The sequence below is a fragment of the Psammomys obesus genome, unplaced genomic scaffold, assembly GCF_907164565.1.
Source record: "Psammomys obesus unplaced genomic scaffold, mPsaObe1.curated_primary_1811, whole genome shotgun sequence".
Taxonomy (NCBI): Eukaryota; Metazoa; Chordata; class Mammalia; order Rodentia; family Muridae; genus Psammomys; species Psammomys obesus.
In genome coordinates, this window is record NW_026590704.1 from 71291 (window position 1) to 98790 (window position 27500).

At 46.4% G+C, this 27500-nt stretch overlaps 3 protein-coding genes and 4 non-coding genes across 7 annotated transcripts in view; 2 read left to right on the forward strand and 5 right to left on the reverse strand.

Annotated features, from left to right (window-relative positions):
- Window positions 1–1916, reverse strand: part of Ang (angiogenin) — an 18942-nt gene extending 17026 nt beyond the window's left edge. The window contains exon 1 of the mRNA XM_055608680.1: window positions 1842–1916. The gene's annotated coding sequence lies outside the window, so the exon portion shown is untranslated. The remainder of the gene's footprint in view (window positions 1–1841) is intronic.
- Window positions 1–1922, reverse strand: part of Rnase4 (ribonuclease A family member 4) — a 25206-nt gene extending 23284 nt beyond the window's left edge. The window contains exon 1 of the mRNA XM_055608677.1: window positions 1842–1922. The gene's annotated coding sequence lies outside the window, so the exon portion shown is untranslated. The remainder of the gene's footprint in view (window positions 1–1841) is intronic.
- A 387-nt stretch (window positions 1923–2309) lies between these two features.
- Window positions 2310–2381, reverse strand: Trnap-ugg (transfer RNA proline (anticodon UGG)). The gene has a single exon. It is a non-coding gene; the product is annotated as a tRNA-Pro (tRNA).
- Window positions 2382–2864: 483 nt separating this feature from the next.
- On the reverse strand, window positions 2865–2953 carry Trnay-gua (transfer RNA tyrosine (anticodon GUA)). Its single transcript is given in 2 exon segments — window positions 2865–2900; window positions 2917–2953. It is a non-coding gene; the product is annotated as a tRNA-Tyr (tRNA).
- A 475-nt stretch (window positions 2954–3428) lies between these two features.
- Trnat-ugu (transfer RNA threonine (anticodon UGU)) lies at window positions 3429–3501 on the reverse strand. Its single transcript has one exon. It is a non-coding gene; the product is annotated as a tRNA-Thr (tRNA).
- Window positions 3502–6848: 3347 nt separating this feature from the next.
- Window positions 6849–6930, forward strand: Trnal-uag (transfer RNA leucine (anticodon UAG)). Its single transcript has one exon. It is a non-coding gene; the product is annotated as a tRNA-Leu (tRNA).
- A 16122-nt stretch (window positions 6931–23052) lies between these two features.
- On the forward strand, window positions 23053–24048 carry LOC129677956 (olfactory receptor 6S1). Its single transcript, XM_055608631.1, has one exon. The coding sequence runs from the start codon at window positions 23053–23055 to the stop codon at window positions 24046–24048; it is 996 nt and encodes a 331-aa protein (XP_055464606.1).
- Window positions 24049–27500: the final 3452 nt, after the last annotated feature.

Consider the following 27500-nt stretch of genomic DNA (forward strand, 5'->3'; position numbering starts at 1 on the left):
CTCCCTCTCTCTCTCTCTCTCTCTCTCTCTCTCTCTGTGTGTGTGTGTGTGTGTGTGTTGCCAGAGCTCAGAACCAGGGCCTCACACAAGATACATAAACTACTATTGAGCCACATCCCCAGGCCTGAATATCATATCTTTGTTAGTAATTTTAATTCATATAAAACCACTGCCAATTAAAAAAAAAAAAAGAGTTTTAACCTCCTAAAAGCCATTCCCCTTTCCTGGAATTTTTGGTCTGTCTCTTCTCCAAGCCAGTAGTATTACCATGGACACATGAGGCATGAAATTCTCCTTCCAATAATCCTAATAATTCATCCCACCCCTTTATGTAGCATGTGTGTGTTTGATTCTGTCTCTAGGAGCGAAGATGTGGGCACGCTGTGCAAATTCCTTTACAACGTTAACACAACCCTCAGTCAGTCAGGGAGGACAGCTCCTCCCTGAGGATGCGGGACACCACTGGCTGAGGGAGAACGGGAACAAAGTCCTGATGACATTCCTACATTTCCAAACAAGAAACAAATTAAACATTCACTTCTCCTCGGCATACTGGGCCTACTCTCTGTAGCTTGCAGCCACTCTGAAAATAACTGTTTACAGAGATCACTCTTTGCTCAAATACAGATACAGTGAAAAATCTCGAGAGATGTTTTACCAGCCCCAGGACGGTGCACTTTTTAACCCATGACTGGAGTCTCACTAATAATGGCCCCAGTGGACAGCTCCAAAAACGATTCATGGACGCAGAGAGAGCAAGGACGAGAGGGAAGCTCACGCAGGGCCGCGCTCCTACAAACTGAGCCACTGCTGAACGGGTGACTCTTCCGCGCCTGGTCTCTGGCCAGAGCTAGCCCACTTTCTAACTAGTTTAACCCCCTGTTAAACTACGCTTCAGAGTCGTGTTTCTAACATCTGGCCACCTATGCCCTCGGGATGAGGACAGGGGCAGCCTGTGTGGGTCTCTCAACCTTCATTTTACAGAAGAGGAAACTGAAAAACCAAGAGAGGGACATTAATTGACCAAGGAGCATTTGACGTTCCTGTGACTAGAGGTTTTCCAACGCATGACACAACTTTTACACCCCGTTAGAATGCTTTCTAGAAAAATCAAAACTAGTTTTTAAAGCAGTACTGAAAATGGTTTAAAGGAAACCAGCACTGATTGTTTCCACAAATCTCCCAAACATTTGACTTCCCCCTTTTACCAGCACAGCGTTCCCCTAATTAAAGCCTCTGAGTAGCGCCAAGTGGCTCACAGCTGGGTGGTGCGCGCTCTTTGAATAGCTGGGGCTGCTTTCTGTAGTTGCCCGGAGGGCTATTACGTTTCTAGCGATTGCACATACGGACCGACTGTAAGATTCCTGCCGTCACAGACGGAAGACCCTGGCCCACTGGAGATGTCCCAACGTAAGGACAAGGTTTCCTTCCGAAACAAAGATGTGCTGTCTAACAGCAAGAGAATCCCGGGCATCCGGTAAGAAGGCACAGAGGAGGCTGTTGACACTTCAAGAGTTTCACAACACACTTAGGGATGAGTTAAGGGGAGAGGCAGGGAATAAAGAACGAAAACACCAGTTACGAGCGCCCAAGCCTGACAGGCCTGTTTCTCAAATCTGATATCACCCTGGGAACCTTCGCAGGGTTCTTGCAACTCCTCCCTTCGCAGGTGGCCCGCTCTGAGCCTGGGTTCCAGGCAGCGGCCATCCACGCAGGACGCTGCCAAGCCGCGGAAAGTCACAGCTCAGCCCCGGAGTCAGACCCCAGAAGTCGTCTCCCGGGAGCCCCACAATCGCCCCTACGCATGGCCGAACTGTGGAGGGGCAGGAGCAGAAACCTACCTGGCCGCGGAGCTGGAGGCGGCGGCTGTTTCTCACCCCTTCTTTCCCAGCGGGATGCCGAACAGCAGAAGCGAAGCTCGCTTGGGAATCTCGTCGCGGAAATCGGTGAGGTCGGCGTTGCCTGGCCACGCAAACAGATTGGGGCGGGGTGCAGAGGAACGGAGGGTGGGCGTTTCTCCAGGACGGTCCTCCCGGCTGGGCCCGCCTGCCAAACCCAAAGCAGTAACCCCAACCTCCCAGCGGGCAACCAGTGTGAGTTTCTGCGCAGGAACCAGCTGCAGATGGCTGCCAGGAGGAACTCCAGCCGCAGACGCACCAAGAGCCAGGGGGACCTGGGAAGCTCGCGGGGTAGCTCCAGGAACCTAGGAACGGTCAGAGTTTCCTATGCTACCGTCCACCCTTTGCAGGACTGTCGGAGCGCGAGAAAGTTTGTAGAGCGGCAAACTTTTTCCAGCAGCTAAAAGAGCAGGGCTCGTCCGGGATTTGAACCCGGGACCTCTCGCACCCAAAGCGAGAATCATACCCCTAGACCAACGAGCCGCTCCGGGGCGGCTCGGCTGCAGAGCAGGGCTGCCCGCCGCGGACGGGCGCAGGACGTGTCCCGCCGGGCCGCGGCCACCCCGGCGGCCGCCCGGCCTCACGGGCAGGCGGAGATCCGCGGGGGCCGGCGAGGCTGGGGGCGGACCCGTCTACGGGGCCATCCCCGGGGTCAGTCCTGCGGGCCGTCGGGGCATCTGAAACACAGGAGCATGTCCGGGAGGTTCTGTTCCTTCCTGCGTTTCTTGGTGTCTGGACGCAGGGCAGCAAACTGGGCCTGATTAGAAACTAAAAGCAAAGCAAACGTGAACGAGGGAGCCAGCAGCCGAGGCCTCACATTTCCTTCTTTTTTATAAGGGACAGTTAGTACCGAGCAGTGATGGCGCAAGGCTTGTTGCGATCGCTCCATGGAGAGGGCGAACGACCCAGGGGCATCGAACGGAGATGTCTGCTTTCAGTACATTGCAAGCCCAAAAGGCAGGCTACTCCTTCGAGCCGGAATCGAACCAGCGACCTAAGGATGACTGCCGCCGTCCCACTACAGTCCTCCGCTCTACCAGCTGAGCTATCGAAGGGAAGCACGGGAGGAGCGCGTCAGGAAGAGGTTTTCAGTGCGAAGCTGCCTCCTAGCGGTCGCGGCCCCGCAGAGCGCGGGGCGTAGGCGGCGGCCTGTGCCGGAAGCCGCGGACCCCGGGCCGCCGTCCTGCCCCACCCCGGGCCCTCCGGACCCCGCGCCCGAGCTCCGCGGGTGGCACCGCGTGGGCTGATGCCGCCGCAGCCGGCAGGGCCCGGGGCCGTCGCCGCCGCCGCGCTGGGCTCAGACCACGGTTTAGGTCTCCTGCGTGAGGCGACGACGGAGCCCAAGGCCTCCCGCTCCTGCAGCCCCGCGTGCCGACGGCGAGGAGGCCACCCTCTCCTCTTCCTCCCTGCGCGCATTGCGCGGGGCGCCGGGGGTGTGTTAGCGGGAGTAAAAGAAACCCGGCTTTGGGAAGCAAGCGGCAGCGTACTTTCCTCAAGAAATTCCCTTAGCTCAAAAATTCGAGCTGCCGCAGGCCCCAGCGAGATTTGAACTCGCGACCCCTGGTTTACAAGACCAGTGCTCTAACCCCTGAGCTATAGGGCCACACGAGGAGGCCTTTCCTCTCTTTCTTAGAAAAGGATAGATTTGCCGGCCCTTCGCCTCCTTGAAGGCAGAAAAGGCAAGCCTAGATTATGTTCTAGTCCATTTCATAGGCAGTATCGGAATTCGGTCTGCAGACTCTGGCCTTTTGGGACTGGCATAGTGGGACAGTCCGACGGGGATCGCTACTATCGTAAATTTGGAGAAATGGGACCATCCCCACTCCTCCTCCTCCACCACCACCACCACCACCACCACCACCACCACCACCACCACCACCACCACCACCACCACCACCACCACCACCTCCTCCTCCTCCTCCTCCTCCTCCTCCTGCAGACGGTGAAATCCGGAACAGAAACCCAGCGCAGGGGAAGAAGCCCACCACAGGCCTGGGCTGAAACTGGCGCTCTCACATCTGGTGTCTCTCCTGGACTCCAGACTTCCGCCGCACGCTCCTTAAAAGGTACCTTCCCCTCAGTTCGCAAATCCCAGTTCGCCACTTAATGCATTTACTCAAGAAGCTCCAAAGTCTCCCAACTCCAATCCTGTACTAGCTTCCACACTAGAAACTAGATAGCGATTCAGATTTTCTTTTTAATTAATGTACTTCACATACTCATTTTATTTTCTTCCCTCGAGTTAATCTCTCTCTCAGTTGGGTTTTGTTTGTTTGTTTGTTTGTTTGTTTTTGTGCACCACAGGAGTGCCTGGCGTCCTTGGCCTTCAAAAGGAGGCAGGCTTCCTTGGACTGCCGCCACAGTCATTGTGGGCTGTTGAAAATTTAACTCTTTCTCCAGTGCGAACAGTAAGGACCTTTAAACACTGAGCCAACTCTCCAAGCTGGGGTTTGGGTCCTTGATCTCAAGTCATTGTCACAGGCTTGTGAGGAGAAACATTCTCAGTCTTTATGAAGCCAAAACGAAAAGCAGGTGTGGCCAGCCTAACTTGCAAGCACATTTGGAGGGCCCTTAGGAAGGGCAGGCTAAGCCTCAGGTAGTGGAGGCTGGTATTTGCACAGTAGGGGTGGAGGTGGGGGACGAGGATTCCTGGCAGAAGAAAATTATGAGTAAAGTCTAAGGAATACCAAATTATTTCAGGGTACACTGTTAGAGCATGGTCGGTCCACCCTCCCCAGAGTGACGAGAGATGAGACAGGCTAGGAGACAGGAACGACATTAGGTCCCTTTGAAAAGAGAAAACGGAAATTCCCCAAGCAATGCAAAACAAATGGAAGGGAGGAGAGACCAGAGAGTCGGAAGGACAGGGCCACGCGGGCTACACGGGGAAGAGTGAAAGCGGCCTGGAAGCGAAGGTCTGCTGCCTTTACTTGTGGTGGACAGAAACGGGAGGCATCCCTCAACCATACCTTGATACTTGCAGGGGAGAAAAATAATAGAAAGCTGCATTTTTGGAATATCTGGAAAGGACAGAGGTGCAGGGCATGGGTGAGAGAAATAGGAGGTACAAGGTGCATGTCACAGGAATTGTGTCATAGACAAAATATGCCTGTGTGTAGAGGCCATGAACTAAGTTCATGGTGAGATCAGATTAACTTAAGTCTGGGAGTACAGCTGGATGGTAGAGGTCTTTCCTGACCTGCAAAATCTTGGGCTTCAATTTCCAGTATCACAGAGTTACATACAATAAAATGATAACTGCTAAACCGGAGCGGTAGCTTCTACCTGTAAACCCAGCTGCAGAGTCTGAGCTCTGAGGATCTTTAGATCAAGGCCAGCCAAGGATTCACAGCAAGACACTGTCTCACTGTGATAGTAAAAATTAACTTTTCAAAGGGTTACTTCCATTTTTATTTTACTTTTTAAAAAAAAATGTACTTATTTGATGTATGAGTGTTTTGCCTACAAGTATGTTTGTGCATCCCATGCGTGCCTGAGGGTGGTGGAGGCCAGAAGAGGGAACCGGATCCCCTTAAACTGAAGTTACAGACATTTGTGAGCCATATGGGTGCTGGGGTGCTGGGCCATCTCTCCAGTCCCTAAGTGTGTTTTAGGTGGGGCCTTATGCAGTCCTCGCTGGCCTGGCAAGGCAAGATTTCTGCTTGCCGTGGCTTCTGCCTCCCTGACACATGGCTCTACAAATCATTTTCTTCTCCTTAAAACATGTATCTGTTTGTGTGTCTGTACAGGGGCCGTTGAACGCTACAGCCGGAGCCTGGAGTCAGAGACCGACCTCTCAGCGTGTGAGTTCCAGGATAAGAACTGCGGAACTCAAAGAACAACCCTGTGTAATCAGTTCCCCTTCCACCTTTGTTTACGTGGGTTCTGGGGACCGAAACTCAGATTGTCCGGTGAGCAAGCAAGCCAAGTAAAGACTCACTAAGCCATCTCAAACACCTCAAAATCTAAAACAGTTAAAAATCACATAAGCCATTCACCAAGTTATGACTTCAAAGAGTTCAGTGCTCTTGGGCTGGAGAGATACTTGTTCCTCTGCCGAGGACCCAGGTCCCAGCATTCTCGTGGTGGCTCCCAACTGCCCGTAACTCCAGTTTCAGGTAACCCAGTGACCTCTTTTGGCCCCTGAGGCCTCCCGCACACACATAATACACACATTCCTGCGGGCTCACACATGTTATCCAAAATAAAAAGATAGTTTTTTAAAGTTATACACCCTGGAAGGAAGCTAATAAACGCGTCTCTGGGCCGAGGATGGGGCGATCTCTCTGAACTGGAAATTTCTAGGCTCTTGGTGTCTTTCAAAGAACAAGACACCCCCTCTGCTCACAAGGGCAGTAAAACCCCTTCTCTTGGGCAGAACGACAGATTCAGAAGCAATAGCAATTGTCTAGTCTTCGGGAAGTGAGGAATTAGGGGCTAGACAGACAGGGGAAGGAAGCACAGACAGGTAGGAAAGACGGCAAACTTCCCGTTTCTTCTCCCTCCTCAGATAGGTTCGTTCAAGGCCAGTCTTGATTTCCCGAAGTTTTGGGCCTATCGGCACCACCCTCCATTCTTTGTTGAGGTGGCTCAATCCAAAACCAGAGGAGGGACCCCGTTCCAGGCCACCAAAACAGCTGAAAACCCCCAACCCTCCCAGGGGAGAGCAGAGACCGCGACCGGGGAACACGCGGGGTCGCCCAGCCGGTGGGGGAAGGAGGTCGTGGGAGGGAGGGGCGCTTCAGCTGCACCCCGCGGCGGGGCGGACGGCGGGGTGGCAGGACCCACCTCCGGGGATAGTTTCTCCAGCCCGCTCACCCCAGAGCCAGGCCAGCGGTTCGGGAAGGCGACGCGAGGGAAAAGTCCTTTAACCCTGAGTCTCAGAGCGCGGGGCAAAGGCGAATGGAATAATGTAAATAGCTGGCGCACACGGAAAACCCCCAGCGAGTCGGTAGTGTGGCCGAGCGGTCTAAGGCGCTGGATTTAGGCTCCAGTCTCTTCGGAGGCGTGGGTTCGAATCCCACCACTGCCAGAGTTTTCTTTGCCATTGAAGCCCAGCCTCGTCCTGTCCTTGGTCTGATATGAAACTGCCATTGCATTTTCTGAACATCTGTCGCTAGACTGGGTGTGTGACCACCTCTCACCCCTGCCACCCTCATCGTCCTGTCCTAAACACTAGGAAGTGATGTGTGGAGGAACGGAGAAAGAAAAGATTCATTCTTGCTGTATTTCTTGCACTTGTGAGAGAGGTCTGTCACTGCTGGCAAGATGAGGTCACCCCTCGAAGTGGGCGTGGGAGCATGCCCTACTGACCTCTACTCCTGTGCCTTAGCTTTGCCAAGCTCACTCGTATCTGCATATTTTTACAGGTGGTTTTACTACACTTGACGGTTGAGTGAGGATTACCCACACTCAGTCAGCTGTTCCCATTGTTTTGCTACATTGGAGGGTGAAGCACAGAGAGGAGGAGCTGAAGTTCAGACTTGGAAAGAGAACAAGGGCCTGAGAGGGTGGGGCTATCGAGTGCCGGGGGGCAGGAGCCAAGCTAGATTGGACGGCCACAGTGTCCTTGCAGAGGCATCTAAATTTGCGTCCTTCTCACAGGTCACTGTTGGTGGGGGCTCTTGTTGGCTTTTGCTTCCTGGGAGATGTGGACCCCAACTGGAAGAGGAAGAGGCCCAACAGGAGAGCTTGCAGGAGGAGAAGGGCAGTGCCAGGCTCAGGAGGGGGTGGCCTCTGAGGAGCTGGAGTGGCTAGCTGACAGGCATGCCAGGGGTCCAGCCTAGGCACGTCATGTCCGAATAGTACTGACCATGAGAAAGGACTCTAAAGGGAACTTCTTCCAAGGAGCGCAGGTTTCTGATGCTGTGAAAAGGGAGGAGCCGCTTCCTTTGGGGCAGAACATCATCCGAGCCTTCCTTTCCTCTCAGTGCTAATCCACGGCTTCTACATGAAGCCAAGAATCCCACCGCTGAAGGAAAGCAGCGTCACCGTCAGGCCAAGGGATTTCAGCCCGCCGAGGCAGGGGCCTGGTATTCTGTGGCCTTGGAAACACTTTGCTCTCAGCACGAATCTGAACCTGCCTGTTCTACCCAGGGACTTTTAGGGCTACCTAGAGAGACCCTATCTCAACACAAACACACACACAAACAAAAGGGGCTCCAGCCTTGAGTGACACCATCTGCAGAGGTCAGCAAGGAGGCCGAAGCAGGACGTCAAGGCCCCCAAGCTGTCTCTGTTCCAGGCTCCTATCTTAGATGCCTTAGGGAAGTCCTGGGCCTGGGTCTAAGCAGAATGGGGCCTCCTCACCTAAGCCTATGTTTCTATGTGTCGTCTGCCAGACGACACAACTGATGAACAACTGTGGGGAGCAGGAGATGGGTGGGAGGATGCCAGGCAGCTGTGGACATCAGTGCCCCAGCAGAGCGCCCCTGAGAGCCCAGCAGATGAACCTCATTAGGCTGTGTCTGCAGCTCTCCATTTGGGTCCTCCTTTCCTCCACACAGCAGTCCTCTGTGGACACCTGCTGTTAAGGTTGAAGTCTGGCATTTCCCGATAGTCTCTGAGCTTGGCATAAGAAGATGGAATCCCTTTCTCAGCTGGGTTCCCTCTCTGCCTGAGCTGGGGAGCCCCAGATGGAAACTCTGGGACCAAGCCAAAGCATCCCCTACTATTTGGTTGTTCTTGTGTGTTAAACGTCATGCCAAGGATTGGGAAGACCCTCTGGAGGTCCCACCCCTCTCTAAAGATCCGTAGGCAAGTAATGGTTGATGGGCAAAGGAAGGATGTTTTCCTCAGTTCTTTAGCCACTGGTAAGGTTTTCATGCTGCTGTAAATGATCTCTCACCCATGCTACTGTGAGCATCCCTACTGAAACTCATTGGGTCATAAATAAATGTTTAAAATAATTCTCAATTGCTTACATTTTCCTGGCTGTCACTGGGAAGACAAAGTGGCTAGCTGACAGGGATGCTAGAGATCGGTCGGAGACACATGATGTCCAAATAGAACTGGCCAGTAGAGCAAGGTCCTTGATATCTAAGGGCAACGTTTGTTTGTTTGTTTTTCATTTTGTTTTGTTTTGTGTTATGTCAATCTTCAAACATAGTTCTTGCTGCAGAGAGAATAAGAGAATATTCTGTAGCCAAAAATGAGTGACTATGATTCAGGAATACAACTTTAAGGTAACTCAAATACCATGTTACAACATGGCACAAGTTTTGTGACGTTTTTACAGTAACAGAACAGAGAGAGTTATAAGTCAAGATGCTTAGAACATGCACTGGTGGAAACACCAGGAAGGCAGGTTATTTCAAGCGGGGAAATCTCTGTTCTAGGCCTTAGTTGCTATCTCCATGATATTCTTAGCTTTGGGGTTGGTGGAAGCAAGCTAGTGGTGAGCTAAGAGTCGGTGTTATGTCTAGGGCGATATTCAATGGGCAAAGCACTGCTTTGCAAGTGTGAGCACTTGTGTTCAGATCTCTAGCACCTGAGTAAAGCCGGAAACGATATCACATGTCTGTATCCCAACACTTTTCGAGCAGGATGGGGGGTAGAAACAGCAAAGACCTTGGAGAACAATGAGAAATCCTGCCTCCAACAAGAGGAAGCCTAGGACTGACACCAAGATTTTCCTCTGAGCTCCACGTATGTACTGTGGCATGTACACACACACAGACACACATCCATAAAAAAGACAGTTAAAAACCATAATATACAAACAAAAGACCAGTGAAGTGAAAAAAAAACAATGCCCAAAATCAGCAAAAACACCATTATGTTCATTTTTGTGTTGACCATCTATTGCTGGGCATAGTGACCTCCCTAAAGTGTGGTTAATACACCCAGTGAGACGTCAATGGGGAAAATGGATTTTCCCTTTGAAACTGGTTGTCCATTGAAGATAGCTTCTTGGTGAGGGGTGGGAGCTCATATCAACTTCCCCCTCTCAGCGCTGGGACTCTGCTTTTTTTTTTTTTAACCTGTGTGGGCCCTGTGTGTACTTCTTCTGTGTGAGTTCATATGTGCATCAGTATGTTGGGGTATGGTCTTGTGTACGGTGTATTCAGATGCTGATTTCTGTGCCCAGAGATGTGGTAGCAGTGCGGACGTGGGCACTGTCATTACTGCTGAAGAATCTCCTGTCTCAATGTTGTGTACAAAATATTCTTCATCCTCTCCGATTGGTTAATAAAGAGCTGAATAGCCAATAGCTGTTCAAAAGCCATACATATAATTTTGCAGTGGAAGCCCACACTGGGTACCAAATGTAAACATAAAGTTGTTGTTTTGTTTTGTTTCAAATAAATGTTAAAAAAAAGTTTTTCTCCCAAATAATGACAAGGAGACCTGTTAAATTTATTAAAAGCATCAAGCACTATGGCTGGGCAGATTCTCATCTACTCTAGCTTGACCTTACCTATTTCCCAGCCATGTGCCCCATTACCTCCATCTAGTCTCACCCTGGCTGTTCCTGCTCCATCCATTGTTAAAGACTAGCTTCAACATCACAGGATAAACTGAGTCAGGACATAGATTGATAGGTGGCTCGTCACCCAACAGATCTTTTGTGAGGGCAACTTTTCAGGCCAGAACTGATAGTCACCGACCATGGCTTCCACTGAGAGCAACAAACAGAGGGGCCAGAATTAAACTGCTGTGTGGGCCATTGCTGGTACATTCCTGGCATGGACTTATACCTATTTCAGTAAACAGGGGGCTATCAGCTCTAGCAGGAGCTTTTCACTGGTAGTGACAAAGCATCTAAAAAAGAAAGAAAGGGTGGGGGAAAGACCACACCACACCACACACACACACACACACACACACACACTTACATATGATGAAGTAAGATAGACTCCAGCAGGTAGGTTCCAACAAGCTTGTTCCCTGTGATTTTCTGCATCAGAACCAATAGAAAGGACTTTACCTAACTTTGCTAAACAATCTATCTTTCCCTAAGATGTTCTACATCAGAGCCACTGGCAAAAACATCTTTACCTAACCTTGCTAAACAATCAATGTTTGCAAATTCTTTCTAAGTGTTGTGGTTATTGCTAACAATCTACATCCGCAGGTTTCTTTCAAGGGTGGTGGTTGTATCACAAATCTATTCCAGCAATCATGCCTGAAAGATATCAAACATTGGTAATTGTAGTGCCAGTGATACCGCCCAGCGCACTCATATATTATAAGGGATGTATGACAAGCAGAGCTATGCTCCATAAGAGCATGAAGTCCTAAGGGCACCTAGTCTTCCGGGTTATATCTTTCTGAAACACCCATTATGGGTCTGGTAACTGGTGGGCCGCATTCCATGAGTTCTAGAACTGTCTTGCTGTTTCTTCTGTGTGGTTCCTGACAATCAGTGTTCTCATCACAACTTCCCCATGGCAACCTCCTTGTGATGACCTCCCCATTGCCTCCTCTCATGACCTTCTCCTCTCTCTCTCTACCTGGGACCCCCTGGGATCGAAGTCTTACCTCATCTCTCATCTCCTGCCCAGTTATTGGCTCTTCAGCTCTTTATTAACCAATCAGGAGCCAGAAGAAGGTGTCCCTGGAACTAGAGCTACAGGTAATTGTGAGCTGCCATATGGGTTCTGGGAATTGAAGTCTGGTCCTCTGAAGGAGCAGCCAGTGTTCTTCACATCTGAGCCATCTCTCCCTTCAGTTGTCATATTGCTCTAGCTAAGACTTAAAGTACTGTATTGAACAGATGTGGACAGAGTGGGCATCTCTGTGTTGTTGCTGATTTTAAAGGAATTGCTTTGAGTTTTCTCTGTTTAGGTTGATGTCAGCTATGGGCTTTGAATTATCCTTATTATTTCATAAATGGCTTTTATTATACTGAGATCCTTGCATTCCTAGTCTGCTTGGAAATTTTATCATAAAGGAATGTTAAATCTTGTCAAAAGTCTTTTCTGCTTCTAATGAGATGATCATGTGGTTTTTGTCTTTCAATCTGTTTATGTGACAGATTACATTAATCCATTTACAAATGTTGAACCATCCTTGTGTTATGCCCAGTTCGTGAGACCCCCAAAGACTATCAGGAATCAACTCTGCTGTAAATACATGAGGGTTTATTGTATATGTATTTGAACATGCAAACTTCCTGTGGAAGCAGGAGAAGAATGTGGCCCCAAATCTAGGGGAACAGGGTTTTTAAAGGGAGACACAGTAAGCAGCGGGTTTCCATGCCTTGGCGTTACAGGATTGGGTAAAAGTCACAGGGGCGAAGCTGAAGCTTAACTACAATTGCTATTCTTCTGAAATACATCTGGAACATTGGGGAGAATGTTTCCACCCAATTCTGATTGGCTGTTGCCAGGGAAATTATCTGTATTTTCTACCAACTGTTTATTCTGTAGTGTTTTCCTGGAAGCTATTGCTAGGACAGTTAACTCTGTTTTCTGCCAAGTGTACATTCTGTGATTTCTTTCCTGGTACTTGAGTTCAGCCCCTGGTCACAGATGTGCACAAGATGGCTTCTCATCTCAAAATGGAGCCACCCAAGCTAACTTAAGCTCTTCACTTGCACATTGGGGGTGAAGCTTACTTGATCATGGTGGATAATCTTTTTGTTGTGTTCTTGAATTTGTTTTGCAAATATTTTATTGAGAATTTTGGCATCTATTTTCATCAGGGCAGTTGGTCTGTAACTCTCTTTCTTTGTTGGATCTTTGTGTGGTCCAGATATTATGGTAATTGTGATCTCATCAAAGGAATTAGTTAATGTTTCTTCTGTTTGTATTTTGCAGAATAATTTGAAGAGTGTTGGCATTAATTCTTCCTTGAAGGTCTAGCAGAATTCTACATTTAATCCTTCAGACTCTGAGCTTTTTTTGGTTGAGAGACTTTTTCCCATTTATTTATTTATTTTATTATTTTTTTCACAATTTATTCATTATATATCCTGATTGAAGCCCCCTCCCTCAACTCTCCCCATTCCTACCTTCCCTCCTACTTTCCGCCTATCTCCTTCCCCTTCCCCTTGTCCTCTGAAAGGGGGAGTTCTCCAACATTGCCATCTGTCCATAGCTTGTTAAGTCTCATCAGGACTGCCTGGATCCTCTTCCTCTGTGGCCTGGCAATACAGCATCATCAGGGATGAGTGATCAAAGAACAGGCAACTGAGTTCATGATAGACACAGCCCTTGTTCCCCTCAATAAATTTAAATAGTACCTACTGACAAATACAGCTACTAGAAGAAAAAATACAACCCAAGAAAGCTAACTACATCCAGGAAAACACAGGAAATAAATAATCTCACTGCAGCAAAACTAAAAGTAGCCAAGCACACAAACACACTACCACAACCAACATCAAATAAAAGGATCAAACAGCCACCGGTCATTAATCTCTCTCCACATCAATGGACTCAACTCTCCAACAAAAAGACAAAGACTAACAGAATGGATGCATAAACAAGACCCAACAATCTGTTGCATACAAGAAACACACCTAAGTCACAAAGATAGACATTGGTTGGTAGACTTAAATACTGCTTTTATTTCACTAGGGGTTATGGGTCTGCTTAAGTTGCTTATCAGGTCTTGACTTAACTTTGGTACGTTGTATATATCAAGAAATGTATCTATTTCTTTTAAGTTTTCCAGTTTGATGGAATACAGATGTTTAAAGTATGCCCTATGGTTCTCTGGATTTCTTCAGTGTCTGTTGTGATGCCCCTCTTTTCATTTCTAATTTTATTAATTTAAATTATTTCTCTATCATTTAGTTAATTTGTCTAAGCATTTATCAGTTTTATAATTTTCTTAGAGAACCAACTCTTCGTTTCATTGAAATCTTTGTATTTTGTTTGGTTGTTTTGTTTTACTGGTTTAAGTTCTGAGTTTGAGTATTTCCTGCCATCTACTCCTTTTGGCTGTTCTATGAGAGCTAATTTTTTTTTTTCTTTGTTCTGTACATTTAGAGTTTTGATTATAGTGTGCTGTGGGAATTTCTTTTCTGGTCTTGTCCACTTGGTGTTCTGTATGTTTCTTGTATCTTACCTTGATAGGCACCTCCTTTTTTAGGTCAGTAAAATTTTCTTCTATGATGTTAAAAATATTTTCTGTGCCTTTAACCTGTGCTTCTTCTCCTTCATCTATTCCTATTTGAAAATGTTTATTTCCTCAGAGGAGGGGTGAGATGAGAGCCATACTCAAGCTTTACGAATACATGGCTTGGGCTGAGCCCAAAGCATTTCTATCTAAGTATCCCTAGGCCTGAAAGCTTCTAGCCTCCGTACAATCTAATCTTCTGCTAGCTCGGACCTTGAAGGCTTCAGCTTCCAGTCTCCATCTGCTAACGTAGGCCTAGAATGTTTCCACCTTCAAGACTTACTACTGAATACACTCACCCTTTCTGAACTCTTGTTGGCTGATTCAACTCGGCTGTTGTGACCCAAGCTTCTCTCCAAGATGACTCATCAAGACTGGCTTTTCTCAGCTTCTGACTGAATTGCTCTGCTTGGCCTCACACTAAGTTTGTGAATATGTTCCAATCTTACTGCTGCTTCTCTTCCTCTCTCCCTGCACTGCTCTTAAGTAGCCTTTCTTTCCCGTGCTGTTCTTGTATGAGTTGGGCGTATCCTATCTCTGACTGATTCCGTCAAATCTTTCTCTGATTCGCTTTGTCTGCTCCTCAATTATATGTCACTCTCAAACATGGCTGCTTCCTTCTGCAAACTAGCCTTACCTTCATTGTTTGGGATTAAAGGGGTGCACTAGGGGCGTAGTCTGTATTCCAGGTAGATTATACTGTAATCCAGGGTGTGTCTGCATTCCAGCTAGATCGCATTGACGTAGTCTTTGGATGTGATACCTACCTTTCCAGAGCAGCCATGTTACTGGATTAAAATTACTCTACAACTATTATTCATAGACTTGATTTTTTTTTTCATAGTGTTCCAGGTTTCCTGGATGTTTTGTGCCTGGGATTTTTGGTTGTTTGTTTAGATTTAACATTTTCTTTGACTGGGGTATCTATTTCTTTTACCTTGTCATCAACTATTGTGATTCTTCCTTCCACCACTTGTATTTTGTTGTTGAGGCTTACTGTGAGGCTTTTGTTTGGCTTCTTAAAATTTTCACTTCCAGTTTTTCTCAGTTTGTATTTTCTTTGGTGATTTTATTTCTTCTTTCATGTCTTGATGAACTGTTTTCACTATTTTATTCCACTGTTTGTGTTTTCATAGACTTGATTAACAGATTTATTTATATTCTCTTTAAGGTCCTTGAACATACTCATTGCTATGTAGAAGGCTTGTGCTTCAGTTATATTACATGTATTACATTTTTCAGTGTCTACTGTAAGAGGATTCTGGGTTTTGATGATGTCTGGGGTAGAGATGACTCAAGGGTTTCAAGTGCTCACATCTAGCCTTATGAGTTGAGGTGGGAGGAGGGGCACTTTCAAGCAGTATGAAGGAGAATGAAAATCACCTGCTTGAGTCCCAACCTCATGTGGCCACTAGGGGTTCAGGGGTGTGGTGAACCCCTGACTGGTTATCTAATACAGTTCAATCATCCCTGGAAAGGTATTCAAGCAGACAGCAGTGGACAGACTCAGGAGGTTGTATTTATATGTTTACACATATACACACACGTATATATACATATATACATATATATGTAACAACAGTGGTAAAGGAAGAGGAGCATGTAAATTTAGGAGGGAGCAATGAGAGTGGCAGAAATGGGAAGGGAAGGAGGAAAAAGGAAGGGGAAATGACATAATCATAATTTTAATTAAATTTAAAAATGGGAACCATGAAGTATCTAATACCCTTCAAAAAAAAAAAAATAACAGAATTATTTGACCATGAACTGGAAACCTCTGAAACCGGGAGTCAAAATAAGCTTTTCTTTTTAAAAAGCTGTTTATTTCTGTTATTTTGTTATAGCAACTGAAAGCTTATTAACACAATAGTCAACCTAAAATTAGAAAGATTTTTGTGTGTGTGTGTGATTGCACTTGGAGGTTCTCTCCATTGTCAGTTGGCTTGCTGCTTTGGGACTTGCGGTGAGATCATACATCACAGTGTTAGAATACAGTCAGAACAGTAGTTGTCCCCTGCTTCCTGGATCCAAGGTTTAATCTTCAACACCATGGAGTCCTCCAGACTGAGGACTAGACCTCAAAAACTATGAGCCAAGCCAGGCGTGGTGCCTGAATTCCAGCACTCAGGAGACAGAGGCAACGGCATTCATGTCAGCCTGGTCTACACAGTGAGACCCTGTTTCAAAAAATTAACCACCCAGCCAAAAACCCGAGTTAAATGAAGCTGTTTTTTCTTTGTAAGTTGATCACTTAGGTTTCTGATACAGTGATGGAAATGTAGGGTAGAGCACTCATCAATGGAATTAGCATCCCAATAAGATGAGCCAGAGATCTGCCATGATCTTTTCGTCTATGAAGGCAAGTGAGTGGATGAGACTAAGAATAAAGGGCCCTCACTGAGGACCTGAAAGCTAAAGACCCTGGCTCCCAGGACCCTCTGTCTTCAATAGTGAGAACACACATGTGTGGTTTGTTTGTTTTAGCAGTGTGGTGCACCAAAACAAGAGCTTTGTCCATGCGAGGCGAGTGCTCTGTCTCAACTTTTCAGCCCACCTGGCTCCTGGTAACTTGTCACAGCAGCCTGGACTGAGCCAAACCTCTGCTATGTCATTTTGTGACAGCGCTTTGTCATGTTCTCCCACGTTGTTAAAATTTTAAATGGGACAAAAGGAAAAGGTAATTTTTAAGGAATCTGTCATAATGAAAAAGAGACTTCTGTACTCCAGCCATTGTTCCATTGTAATCTCCGCATGCTAGACTGTGATTCTCTGTGTTCTTGAATTTCTACCTTTCCTGAAAAATGTCTAGATCAGAAGCAGGTCGCTTCAGATAAAGTCAAATTCCTTTTGGAGTTCATTATCAGTTTGCATTTCTTGGGATTTGTGTTACCCATATGGGATTTGATATCCCCCAGAAACAGGTTGGTTAATTCTGCTGAATTAGTTTCTATCTTTAGGGAAATGGTTTCTCTCTCTCTCTCTCTCTGTCTCTCTGACATTATTTTTTAACCAAGGAAATACCGTATTTCTAAAACTGCAGTGTCTCTCAGACACTTGATTGCCACTAGTACGTATTTCCTCAGGTTTCCTCTCCGAACAGCATGAGATGGTCTCAGTGAGAGATTCCCCCTGTGGGCTTGGGAATGGGGACACTTGGTCTCCAGGTGTTGGCACTGTTTGGTGGTGCGGCTTTGCGGGAGGAAGCAGTCCCTGGGGGACAGCCTTTGCAATTAAAAGCCTTAGGCCCTTCCAGTTTCCTCTCTCTGTCTCCTCCTTTACCATTGGAATTCTCAGCTTCCAGCACTCCATGCCTCCCCACCACAACGGACCCCTCCCCTTTCCCCCCTGCCTCCCCGCAGCTGGGAGCCAAAATAAAGTCTGGCTGAAGGCGCTTTGGTTGTGGTATTTTATCGCAGCAGCAGAGAACTGACTAATACAGAGCAAGCACGTGGGCAATGTTTAACTGAAGGCAATGAGTAGCATGAAACGTGCATTAGCTAACTTTCTGCCTCTCTGGAACAAAATACCTGACCAAGCAACCTAAGGAAAGAAGGATGTGGTGAGGCTCACAGTTTGAAGGTGCAGTCCTTCATGGTAGGGAGGATACGTCAGGACTGTGAGGCCGTTCATGCATGTACTGGCAGCCAGGGGAAATGCTGGGTTTCTTCTTCTAGTTCCCTGTACTTATTTTTTGAGGCAAGGTTTCGCTGAGACTGGACACTGCTAGTTCTGTAAAACTAACTGGCCAGCAGCTTCCAGGAAGTCTTCTGTCTGGTCTCTCCAGCATGAGGCATATACCATCACACCCAGTTTTTGTGAGTTCAAGGCCAGCCTGGTCTACAGAGTGAGTTTCAGGACAGCCAAGGCTACACAGAGAAACTCTGTCTCAGGAAAACACACATACACACACAAACAAAACAAAACAAAAAACAAACCCAGCAGCAAAAAACTGCATGTCTGCATGCATGTAGAAGAATGAAACCACACAACTCTTACCCTGAAGAAAATCTCAATAAAAATGGATTAAATACATTAATGTAAGACCTGAAACTTTGAGATTGCTAGAGGAAACAGAGAAAAAACTTCAAGAATAGTTAAGGATTTTTTTTTTTTTGGAAAAGATTCTAACTGTACAGGAAATAATCTTAAGAGTTGACAAATGAGGTTGCCTAAGATTAAACCACTTCAGCACCACAAAGGAAGCAGTCACTGGAGTGAAGAAACAGCTTGCTGAATGGAAAGAAAAATCTTTGCTTAACTGTGTCTGATAGGAGATCAATGTTTAAAAGCAATATAGGACCCAAAAGCTAAATATCAAGAACAACATAACTAATAAATGAGCTAATGAACTGAAGAGATAGCTCTCCAAAGAAATGAAACACAAATGGCCAATAAAAATTTAAAAATTAAGTCTAGCTATCAGGAAAATTACTTTGAGATCCCATGTCACCCCTGTTGGAATCACCAACCAAACAAATGACAATAAATGCTAGCCAAGATATAGAGAAAAAAGAATCTTTATTCCTGGTGAGAATATAAATGATACAGCCAATATGGAAATCAATACGGACACTCTTCAAAATGCTAACAACCAACATATAATCCAGGCTTACCTCAAGGAGTCTAAGTCAGCATACTACAGAGGCCCTCACATATCAGCGTTCATTGCTGCTTTATTCATAATAAAATGAATGGAGCCAACCGACAACCAACAGATGAGCATGAAAGGAAAATGTGGATAAATATACATGATGGAATTGTCTTCAGCAGTAACACAGAATGAAATTATGACATTCATAGGAAAATGGATGGAAATAAGTCAAACTCAGAAAACAAGTAACGTGTTTTTTTCATATGTGGAATCTAGATTTAAATTTATACATACATTGTGCACATACAACTTTGTTAATGTATATGTGTAGGATACGGAAGTAGGAAGGCGATTATGAAAGAGAGAAAGACATCTAAAGGGACAGGGAAAAAGAGGGTAATAGGATGTATGTGTCATTATATTGGAAGGTGGAAGGGAATCCACAAGATGCTGAGAATAGATATGGGGAAGGGTAGAAAGGCAAATATAAATAATAATAACTAATAACAATAAGTATTATGAAAATGTGTCAAGGAAACCAATTTCTTTGTATACTAGCCAAAGTTTTAAATTTTGAAAAACTAGTTCTATAATTTAAAAAACCATAACACCTTCTTATCTCTTCATTAGCTTTAAGTATGATAGTTCAGTCAAGAAGCTTTACCTTGAGACAGAATCTTACTACATACCCCAGGCTGACCTCAAATTCATGGCAGTTCTCCCACGTGCTGGGCATGAACCACTAGCTCCCCTTCAGTTAAGGTTTAAACTTCTGTATGGAGTTCTCTAGACAGCTCTCATACTTCTTGGGTCTTCTCTTTAGATATACCCTTCCCTTAGCTTAGCAAGTGAGAGTTCGGCTTTGAGTCTGACTTGGTGGGAGATCTCTGCCAGCCTTCCAGTCCACGTTCTCTCCTCCCTTTACGGTCCAGTGGCAGCTTGTGTCACTTTGTCCAGGCTTCTTCATAGCTATCTTTTATGCTCTCAGGAGGATTATATCCAGCAAGGATGGAATCCAGTCAAACTGACTCTAGAAGGACCTGGGTGCTCTTCTACTTGGCTCAAACCCAACTCATGTTTATTTCAGAAGAGCAGCTGCTCTTCCAGGGTGCGGATTCAGAGCAGGGTGGCACACATGCCATTTTTAAGCATCTAGCATGTTCCAAGCACTGTGACCCGTGTCAGAAATGCAAAGGTGAAAACTTGGTGCCCTAATGATTAAGACACTGGATAGATGGTGAGCCGAGAAAGAAAGGCCATTTCGCAGCAGGTTAGATATCAGGTTGGAGGGAAGTCAGCAGTACTGGTCATAGTTCTGGTTGGAAAGTGGTCAGAAAGGTGGGGTGGAGAGGAATGAACAGAAGAACCGAGTAAACTGGGGCTTGGACCTGAATAAGAAGTCACCAAGTGTTTAGCAGGGAGCATATGGTGCATGGAGATGACCAGAATCTCCATGAAGTCCAGAATCCTTGCTGGCCTGGGGATGTGGAATTACATATGATTGGTGGGATGTTAAGTAGGTGCCAGGAAGAAGCAACAGAAGAGAGATGGTATGGACAGCCCTTTGCTATCACACCCTTGGGCCTTCCATTATTTTCTACCATAGAACCCAAGGGAAAGAGTCACACTCTCGTTTTAAGTCCTTAGGGTGAAGAGGTGAGGCCGATGTTGCTTGGGTTACAGATGTCTCCCCCTGAGTGTCAGGAGGAGCGGGGCGGTTGATGCTGGCCAGACGCCACGACTTCCCTCATTTCCATAGGTAGCACTCCTTTTACAGCTGCCTGACTCAAGGCGGTTGATGTCAAAGGAAGAGAGCATCCCTAGTCTCCTCTCTAGGTTTACCAGGCAGTGTCTAGAAAGCTACCATAGAATTACAAATTTCTCCTGGGCCCCTCGGGACGTGTTTGCACTCCCACCCTCTCTCTCTTTTATCTTCTCACTGTCTGGGTAGTTTTTCTGTCCCTAGCACCGCTACTCCTTAAGCTCCTCGTGTCTGGATCAAGTGTCATTTCTCCATGGAAAACCACAGTTGCACATGGAAGATCGTGCCTTTCAATACAGAGGTTTTATTAGAGACCGGTGACTTCAAGTGTTCTTCCCTGCACTCAATCTAAAACCAGAAGCCAGGAAGCATGAAGTCCAAAAGCAAAAAAATGGACATTGTATTCCTAAAATCCATCAACAAGACAAGAAACACAAAAAAAGAATGTTTTTCAACCACTATCGATGAAAACAGATAATTGGTAAGTGTGTCATATTCTCAAGGTAGAAGTAACTGTTCGTGTTCACTCCTTGCTTTCCAGCTACTGTTCTTGTAGTGACATTTTTGGCTGCTCAGACAGCTGTCTTTTGGGTGAATTGTGCCTAGCGCAGCCTAGGGCATTGATCATGGGGTAGAAGCCGCTCCTTCCACACAGAGGAGGCTAGGCCCTCGTGTTTGACTTGCCTGTGGCATAAGAAGGAACAAAGTATCTCAGAACAGTGTATTAAACCCACCTCTGTGAACTCAAGGCCAGCCTGGTCTACACAGCAAGTTCCAGGGCTACCTAACGAGACCCCATCTCAAAACAATCAATGGGACAAACACAAAGAAAGCTATGAAGGAATAGTGTCACACCCTCTGCAGGGTCCAGAAGCCCCTATGCTCACTAGGCAGAGCATCAGCACCAGAGGCTGTGCCGGGGAGGAAAGTCCAAGGCAAGGAAAGTCCAAGGCAAGAGGCTTGGACTTGAGAAGTTACTCAACTTCTCTCGCTTTCCCAAGTGCAGTATTCATTGCCTGGGACTCCAAGGATACCAGGCTACTGTCCGCTTCACAGTACAGGGTGCTGGAAGGACCATAGGATAGAAGGGACACTGACTCACAAACTGGGAGAGATAAATATTTTCAGGGTCCTACACTTATGAAAAGGTCACGGGCATTCAGGAGCAGGCGAGTTTTTCTCCTGTTACTTCAGATATAGACAGGCCCAGTGACATGCTAGTTTCACAGAGAAGGACAGAGGGCCAGAAAACAAACAAACACAAAACAAAAAAGATTTGCTTTGAGATGCTCAATACAGTCTCCTTACACTTCGTCCTTACTTTCTGTTCCTAGGTAAAACTTCTGCTTCTATGGAAAATGTTACTCTCCCCTCAAGCACTCATTTGAGAGTGTTTATTTTAGGTATCTCTTTCTTGAGAATACTACTTACTCCATCTATGGCTAATTTTTTTATGTCTTTGTTAGCATTCTATACATGCGAGCATCATTTCCTCCTGTCTGTCACACATCCTAATTTTTTGGTTATGTCATTAGGCATTGAACAGTGACCCAGCAATGTGGCCCCTCTCTGATTCACTAAACACAGAATGTGACACACGATGAAAGCAGAACTACAGCAGTTGCCTTAACCTATATGATGCAATTTCTGTAGAAGCTGGAGGGGAGTTACAGCGAATGAGCCCCTAAAGTGAATGGCCACAAGGTGTCCTTATCCTAGAGAAAAGGTTCAGATGTTTCCCACTCACACATGTAGGATCCAAAGATGAGAAAGGGGAACAGAGTAACGAGTCTAATGCTCATTGGCAATGAGATGTTTGTGGTGTGGTCCGAAAAGTACAGCTAGAGAAGAACCAACGTTCTTAAAAATCAATTCTGATCCTTTGCTACTGAGAATTTTTAATTGGTTTTTTTCCTTTGTGCTTTCCTTATCTTTTATTGGAGACTTTAAAAGACAGCACTTTTGAATATCACCATTTTGGCATTTACTTATTTATTTATTTATTTATTTATTTATTTATTTATTTATTTGATAGGACTGGAAGGACTCCAATTAACTCCAGATCCAATCTAATTAATTATAGGCAGGAATTTGTAATTCTGTTTCTGACAAACCACTGGAACCCATTTTTTAAAAAGCTTTGGCGTGTGTGGTTCAGAAGGGAAAGTGTCACGAGCTGAGAAGGGCTTCATGAACTCGCATCACTGTTAACCAGAGAGTTTAACTTGAAAACAACAGCCGAATCAACATGGCTTTCTTATATCCGCCTCTCCAACGTTACAGCTTCCGAAATGCAAGCATTTTGTGGGGATCTGATTTTAGTTAGACTCTCGCTTTATTGTGAAAATTCTCCATACAAAGCCAGAATGGCATTGGAAACTCTTTTGAGTTTTTTGTCCTGTTATTTCGCTTGCTCCTTACAGAAATTTGCAGCTGAGGAGCACAGCGTTCTCAGCCAGTGTGAGCAGAGACACAGGAACTCAAAGGCAGGAAAACATCTGGAGCTCTGTTTGTTCTCCTTACTTTCACCCCAGTCAGAGCCATCAGTTTTGGGGATGACATGTGGGAAGATGGATACAGGCTCCTGACATTTCCTTAAGACTTAGCCACCCTTTAGAGAAATTTTTCTCCAGCTCTGTAATCAGAGAATGAGCTTGAGTTTCAGGATGGGTGACAGGACGTCTTTTCATCATGGCTGCATTCATACTGTCTTACAGGTGGAAGCGATAATAATGGCTCCCCGTGGGAACCAGAGCGATGGGACTACAGAGTTTGTCCTGGCGGGCTTCCCGAATCTCAACAGCACAGGAGTGGGGCTCTTCTCTGTGTTCTTCCTTATTTACGTGTTGACTCTAACGGGCAACGTGTTGATTGTGGGGGTGGTAGGAGCTGATCGCCGTCTGCAGACACCCATGTATTTCTTCCTGGGTAACCTGTCCTGCCTGGAGATACTGATCACATCCGTCATCATCCCTAAGATGCTCAGCAATTTCCTCTCAAAACAACACACCATTTCCTTTGCTGCATGTATCACCCAGTTTTATTTTTACTTCTTTCTTGGGGCCTCTGAGTTCCTACTGTTGGCCGTCATGTCTGTGGATCGCTACCTGGCCATCTGCCGCCCTCTGCACTACCCCCTGCTCATGAATGGAGCTGTGTGCTTTCGTGTGGCCTTGGCCTGCTGGGTAGGGGGGCTCCTTCCTGTGCTGGGCCCCACAGTGGCAGTGGCCTCTCTTCCTTTCTGCAAACAGGGCGCCGTGGTCCGGCATTTCTTCTGTGACAGTGGCCCGCTGCTCCACCTGGCATGCACCAACACCACTAAACTGGAGGAGGCTGACTTTGTCCTGGCCTTTCTTGTCATTGTGGCCTCCCTCACTATCACTGCCGCGTCCTACGGCCGAATAGTCCTGGCTGTCCTGCGCACACCGTCTGCTGCAGGCCGGCAGAAGGCCTTCTCCACCTGTACCTCCCACCTTATGGTGGTAACCCTCTTCTATGGAAGTGCCATTTTTCTCTATGTGAGGCCATCGCAGAGCGGCTCGGTGGATGCCAACTGGTCAGTCACAGTGATCACAACATTTGTGACACCTCTGCTGAATCCATTTATCTATGCCTTGCGCAACGATGGAGTCAAGGAAGCCTTGAAAGACATGTTCAGAAAGGTGCTAGCAGAGCTCTTAGAGCATCCTTTCCTTGGGGAGAATTTGAGAAAGAAGACAGTAAGTTGAAAGTGAGGAGACTCAGTCTCAGGTCCATACATTCCCCACTGACAACTCTTCCTTCATCTTGGACATCATGAAAGCCACAATGAGCTTCAAATATACTGAGTCTAAATGTTTCTTTCAAGAAAAATGAATTAGCTTTACATTTTGCCTAGTAACAACAGCTCGTACTATTTTTACTATTTTACTTTTACTTTAATTGTGTGTCTAGGTGGGGGATATGGACTATGCACACGAGAGACGAGGAGTCAGACAGTCTCTGGTAGACAGACAGGAAGAGGAGCTTGGCTAGGTACTAAAGGTGGCCAATCTACCTGGCTTTTTTCTCACCCTTTTTATCTGAGACAAAAGCTTGCCAGCTTAAAACAAAGGCCTGGAAGGCTTTTCTTTTTTCCCTTCTGCCAATAGGCTCCCAGCTGACCAACTGTTACACAACAATTATGGGCCAATCAACTATTCTATCTTTCTTCAAACTGATCAGCCCTAAACTAGGGGAGTGTGGTGGTTTGAATAGGTATGTGCCCCATAGACGTGTGTGTGTGTGTGTGTGTGTGTGTGTGTGTGTGTGACTGCTTGGCCCATAGGGAGTGGCACTATTAGGAGGTGTGTGGAGGAAGTGTGTCACTGTGGAGGTGGGCTTTGAGGTCTCCTGTGCTCACAGTGTGGCACAGTCTCCTTCTGCTGCCTGCACATCAAGGTGTAGAACTCTCGGTTCCATGTCTCCAGCACCGTGTGTGCCTGGATGCCGCCATGCTTCCCGCCATGCTTGCTGCCATGACGGTAATGGACTAAACCTCCAAATCTGTAAACCAGCCCCAGTTAAATGTTTTCCTCTATAAGAGCTGCCTTGGTCATGATGTCTCTTCACAGCAGTAAACTCCTAACTAAGGAAGGGAGGGAAACTCTTCAGAGATTTAAAAGCCCTAGCCCTGGAGAAGAGACTGAGGTTTTCGGCTCCCCCCCCAAAAAAAAAAAGTCTGTCTTCAACTGTTGAATCTCTGTGTGCTCCCATTTTTGAGATTTCTCTGGTGCTACATGTCTGGCTTGAGAGAATTTTCCTGCCTGTTTCCTACCTGGCAGAGAAAATGATCAAGACTCCTAGATTGTATCTCACACATGAGAGCAGGTGCCCACAGAGCCATCATGGTGCTGTGAACCAAACTCAGGCTCCCTGGAAGAGCAGCAAGTACTCTTGACCACTGCATCATCTCTCCAGCCCAGCTCCTACTATTTGATGTATATGAAGACCCAAGTTCTGATTTCATCTTCCAGCCATCACCGTGATAGCTGCAGTGTTTGAACATTTGTGAGTTTGTGTGGGAAAATCTGTTGAAATATTCCTAATTCAACATTTAGGAATATCAGGGTACATCCTCTATTCAAAGGTTAAAAACTGATGACACTTTCAATAAAGGCTTCAGTTTATGTATGCACACCAATGCTATTAGAGACATGTCAAAAGGAAGCCTAGGGACGTAGCTTAATCAGGAGAGTGCTGGCCTGGCCTGCACCACGTTCTGAGTCTGAGCCCTACCACTTTGTAAACTAGATGTGATAATGCATTTCTGTAATACCGCTACTTGGGGACAGAAGTTCAAGGTTATTTTCATCTACATCTAGTATGAGGCCAGCCTGGGATATGTGAGACCCCCTAAATGATGATGATGATGATGATGATGATGATGATGATGATGATGATGGTGATGATGATGATGGTGATGATAGGTCAGGGAAGATGACTCAGTGGGTGAAAGCACTTGCTGTGCAACCATGAGGATCTGAGTTCAAATCCCAAGTAAAGGCCAGCACACTTGTGAGGGCCTGCAAGTGCATTGGGAAGGAAGAGAGAGATCCCAAGAGTTCACTGGCCAGCCAGCCCAGTGGAAATGGTGAGCTTCCAATTCAGAGAGACCCTGAACCTGCATGAACATGAAAAGAACACACAGAGAAGGAGGCATTCACACAAAACAAAATAAATGAACCTTAATGCACACAAATTAAAATCTCAAAAGATTACATAGTATCCTTCATATAACAAGCTGTCTGACTCGGAAAAATCATGGAAGGAATAGAGGTGTCAGGTCCAGTTACAAAGGAGAAAATCTAAAAACGAACATGACCTTGCTCAAATGTAGGCACTTAAAGTAAACTCCAATGCCAGGGTAGAGAAAGCACAGGCTTGTAGAGAATGAAAGAAGGCCAGCCAAGATGCAACTGCAGTCACTAATGCAGAAAATAACAAAGGCTGGAATTCATCTTTACAGTAAATGGCACATGAGCTACTGTATGCCCCCCTCCCCCGTTATATACATATTAAGATGCAGGATTTGGTTTGTTTGCTGGGTGAGATAATGGCCAGGAAGGACGGCAGGAGAATCGCAAAGTCTGCCTTTCAGGAAGCAGGCTGATCCCATTTCATCCACACTCAGGAAACAGAGAGAAAACAGGAAGTGGGACAAGGCTGTAAGTCCTATTGTCAGTGTGAATGGACCTGGAGTCAACTGAGGGACATGCCTGTGGGAGGACCTGGGAGGAAGGGAGAAGATGCTGTCCCACCGTGGACAACATCTTGTGTGTATGTGTGTGGGGGGGGAATGAGGTGGGGAGAGGCTACGATGACTCAGATGTAGAGAAGTCCGAGGAAAAGAGAGGTCTGCCCGCTTGCCCTATCTTTTCAAACTCCAGCCTCTTTGTGGTCCAACAAGAATGGAAAGGCAGTAGCTCTCTGGGAAGCTTCCAGGCCTTTAGCACCAGACCAGGTCTACCAAGGCATCTAGGCTGGCCACCAGGTTCTCGGCTTCTTCAGCACGTAGTCAGCCACTGTCGGATTTAGGCAGGATATGTAGACAGGAAGGATTTGAAGGTATTTCTCTTCCTCCCCACTTATAACAGATGTATGAGACATTTTGGTATCTGACAAAACAAAACAGAATCAGGTAAGGGTCTTGGCAGGCTTCCTCAGACACTCCTGGCAATTCCTGGTCAGTAAAAATTGGTTGGTTCTTGGTGTTGGATAATTGCTGATGCTTGCTTAGCTTAAGTCGAAGTTGTGATCATCTGTGGCTTTGGGTTCTGTCTGCTTCCACAATGAGCTTTAAAAACCTGTTGGGTGTGGGGGTTGCCCGGCTGTAACCTCAGCATTCAGTAGCCAGAGCCACAAGGCAAGATTCCTTCTCAAACAAAACAAAGCAAAACAAGTACAAGAGTAACAGTAACAACAAAGAGCACCTGTCTCGGGGCTGAAGCGATGATGGCTCCTTGTTAAGAGAACTTGCTGCTCTTCCAGAGGACCCTGGTTTGTTTCCCGGCAAACAGTGCTAGGGGCTCCAACACACTCCAGTACCGTCTTCTGGAGCAATGCACGCCTAAAATAAAGATTAGAAAAACCAAACAATCTGGCTTCATTAACACCAAGTTAACTACCTGACAACGAGACCACTTAGGATCATTCCTCCGCC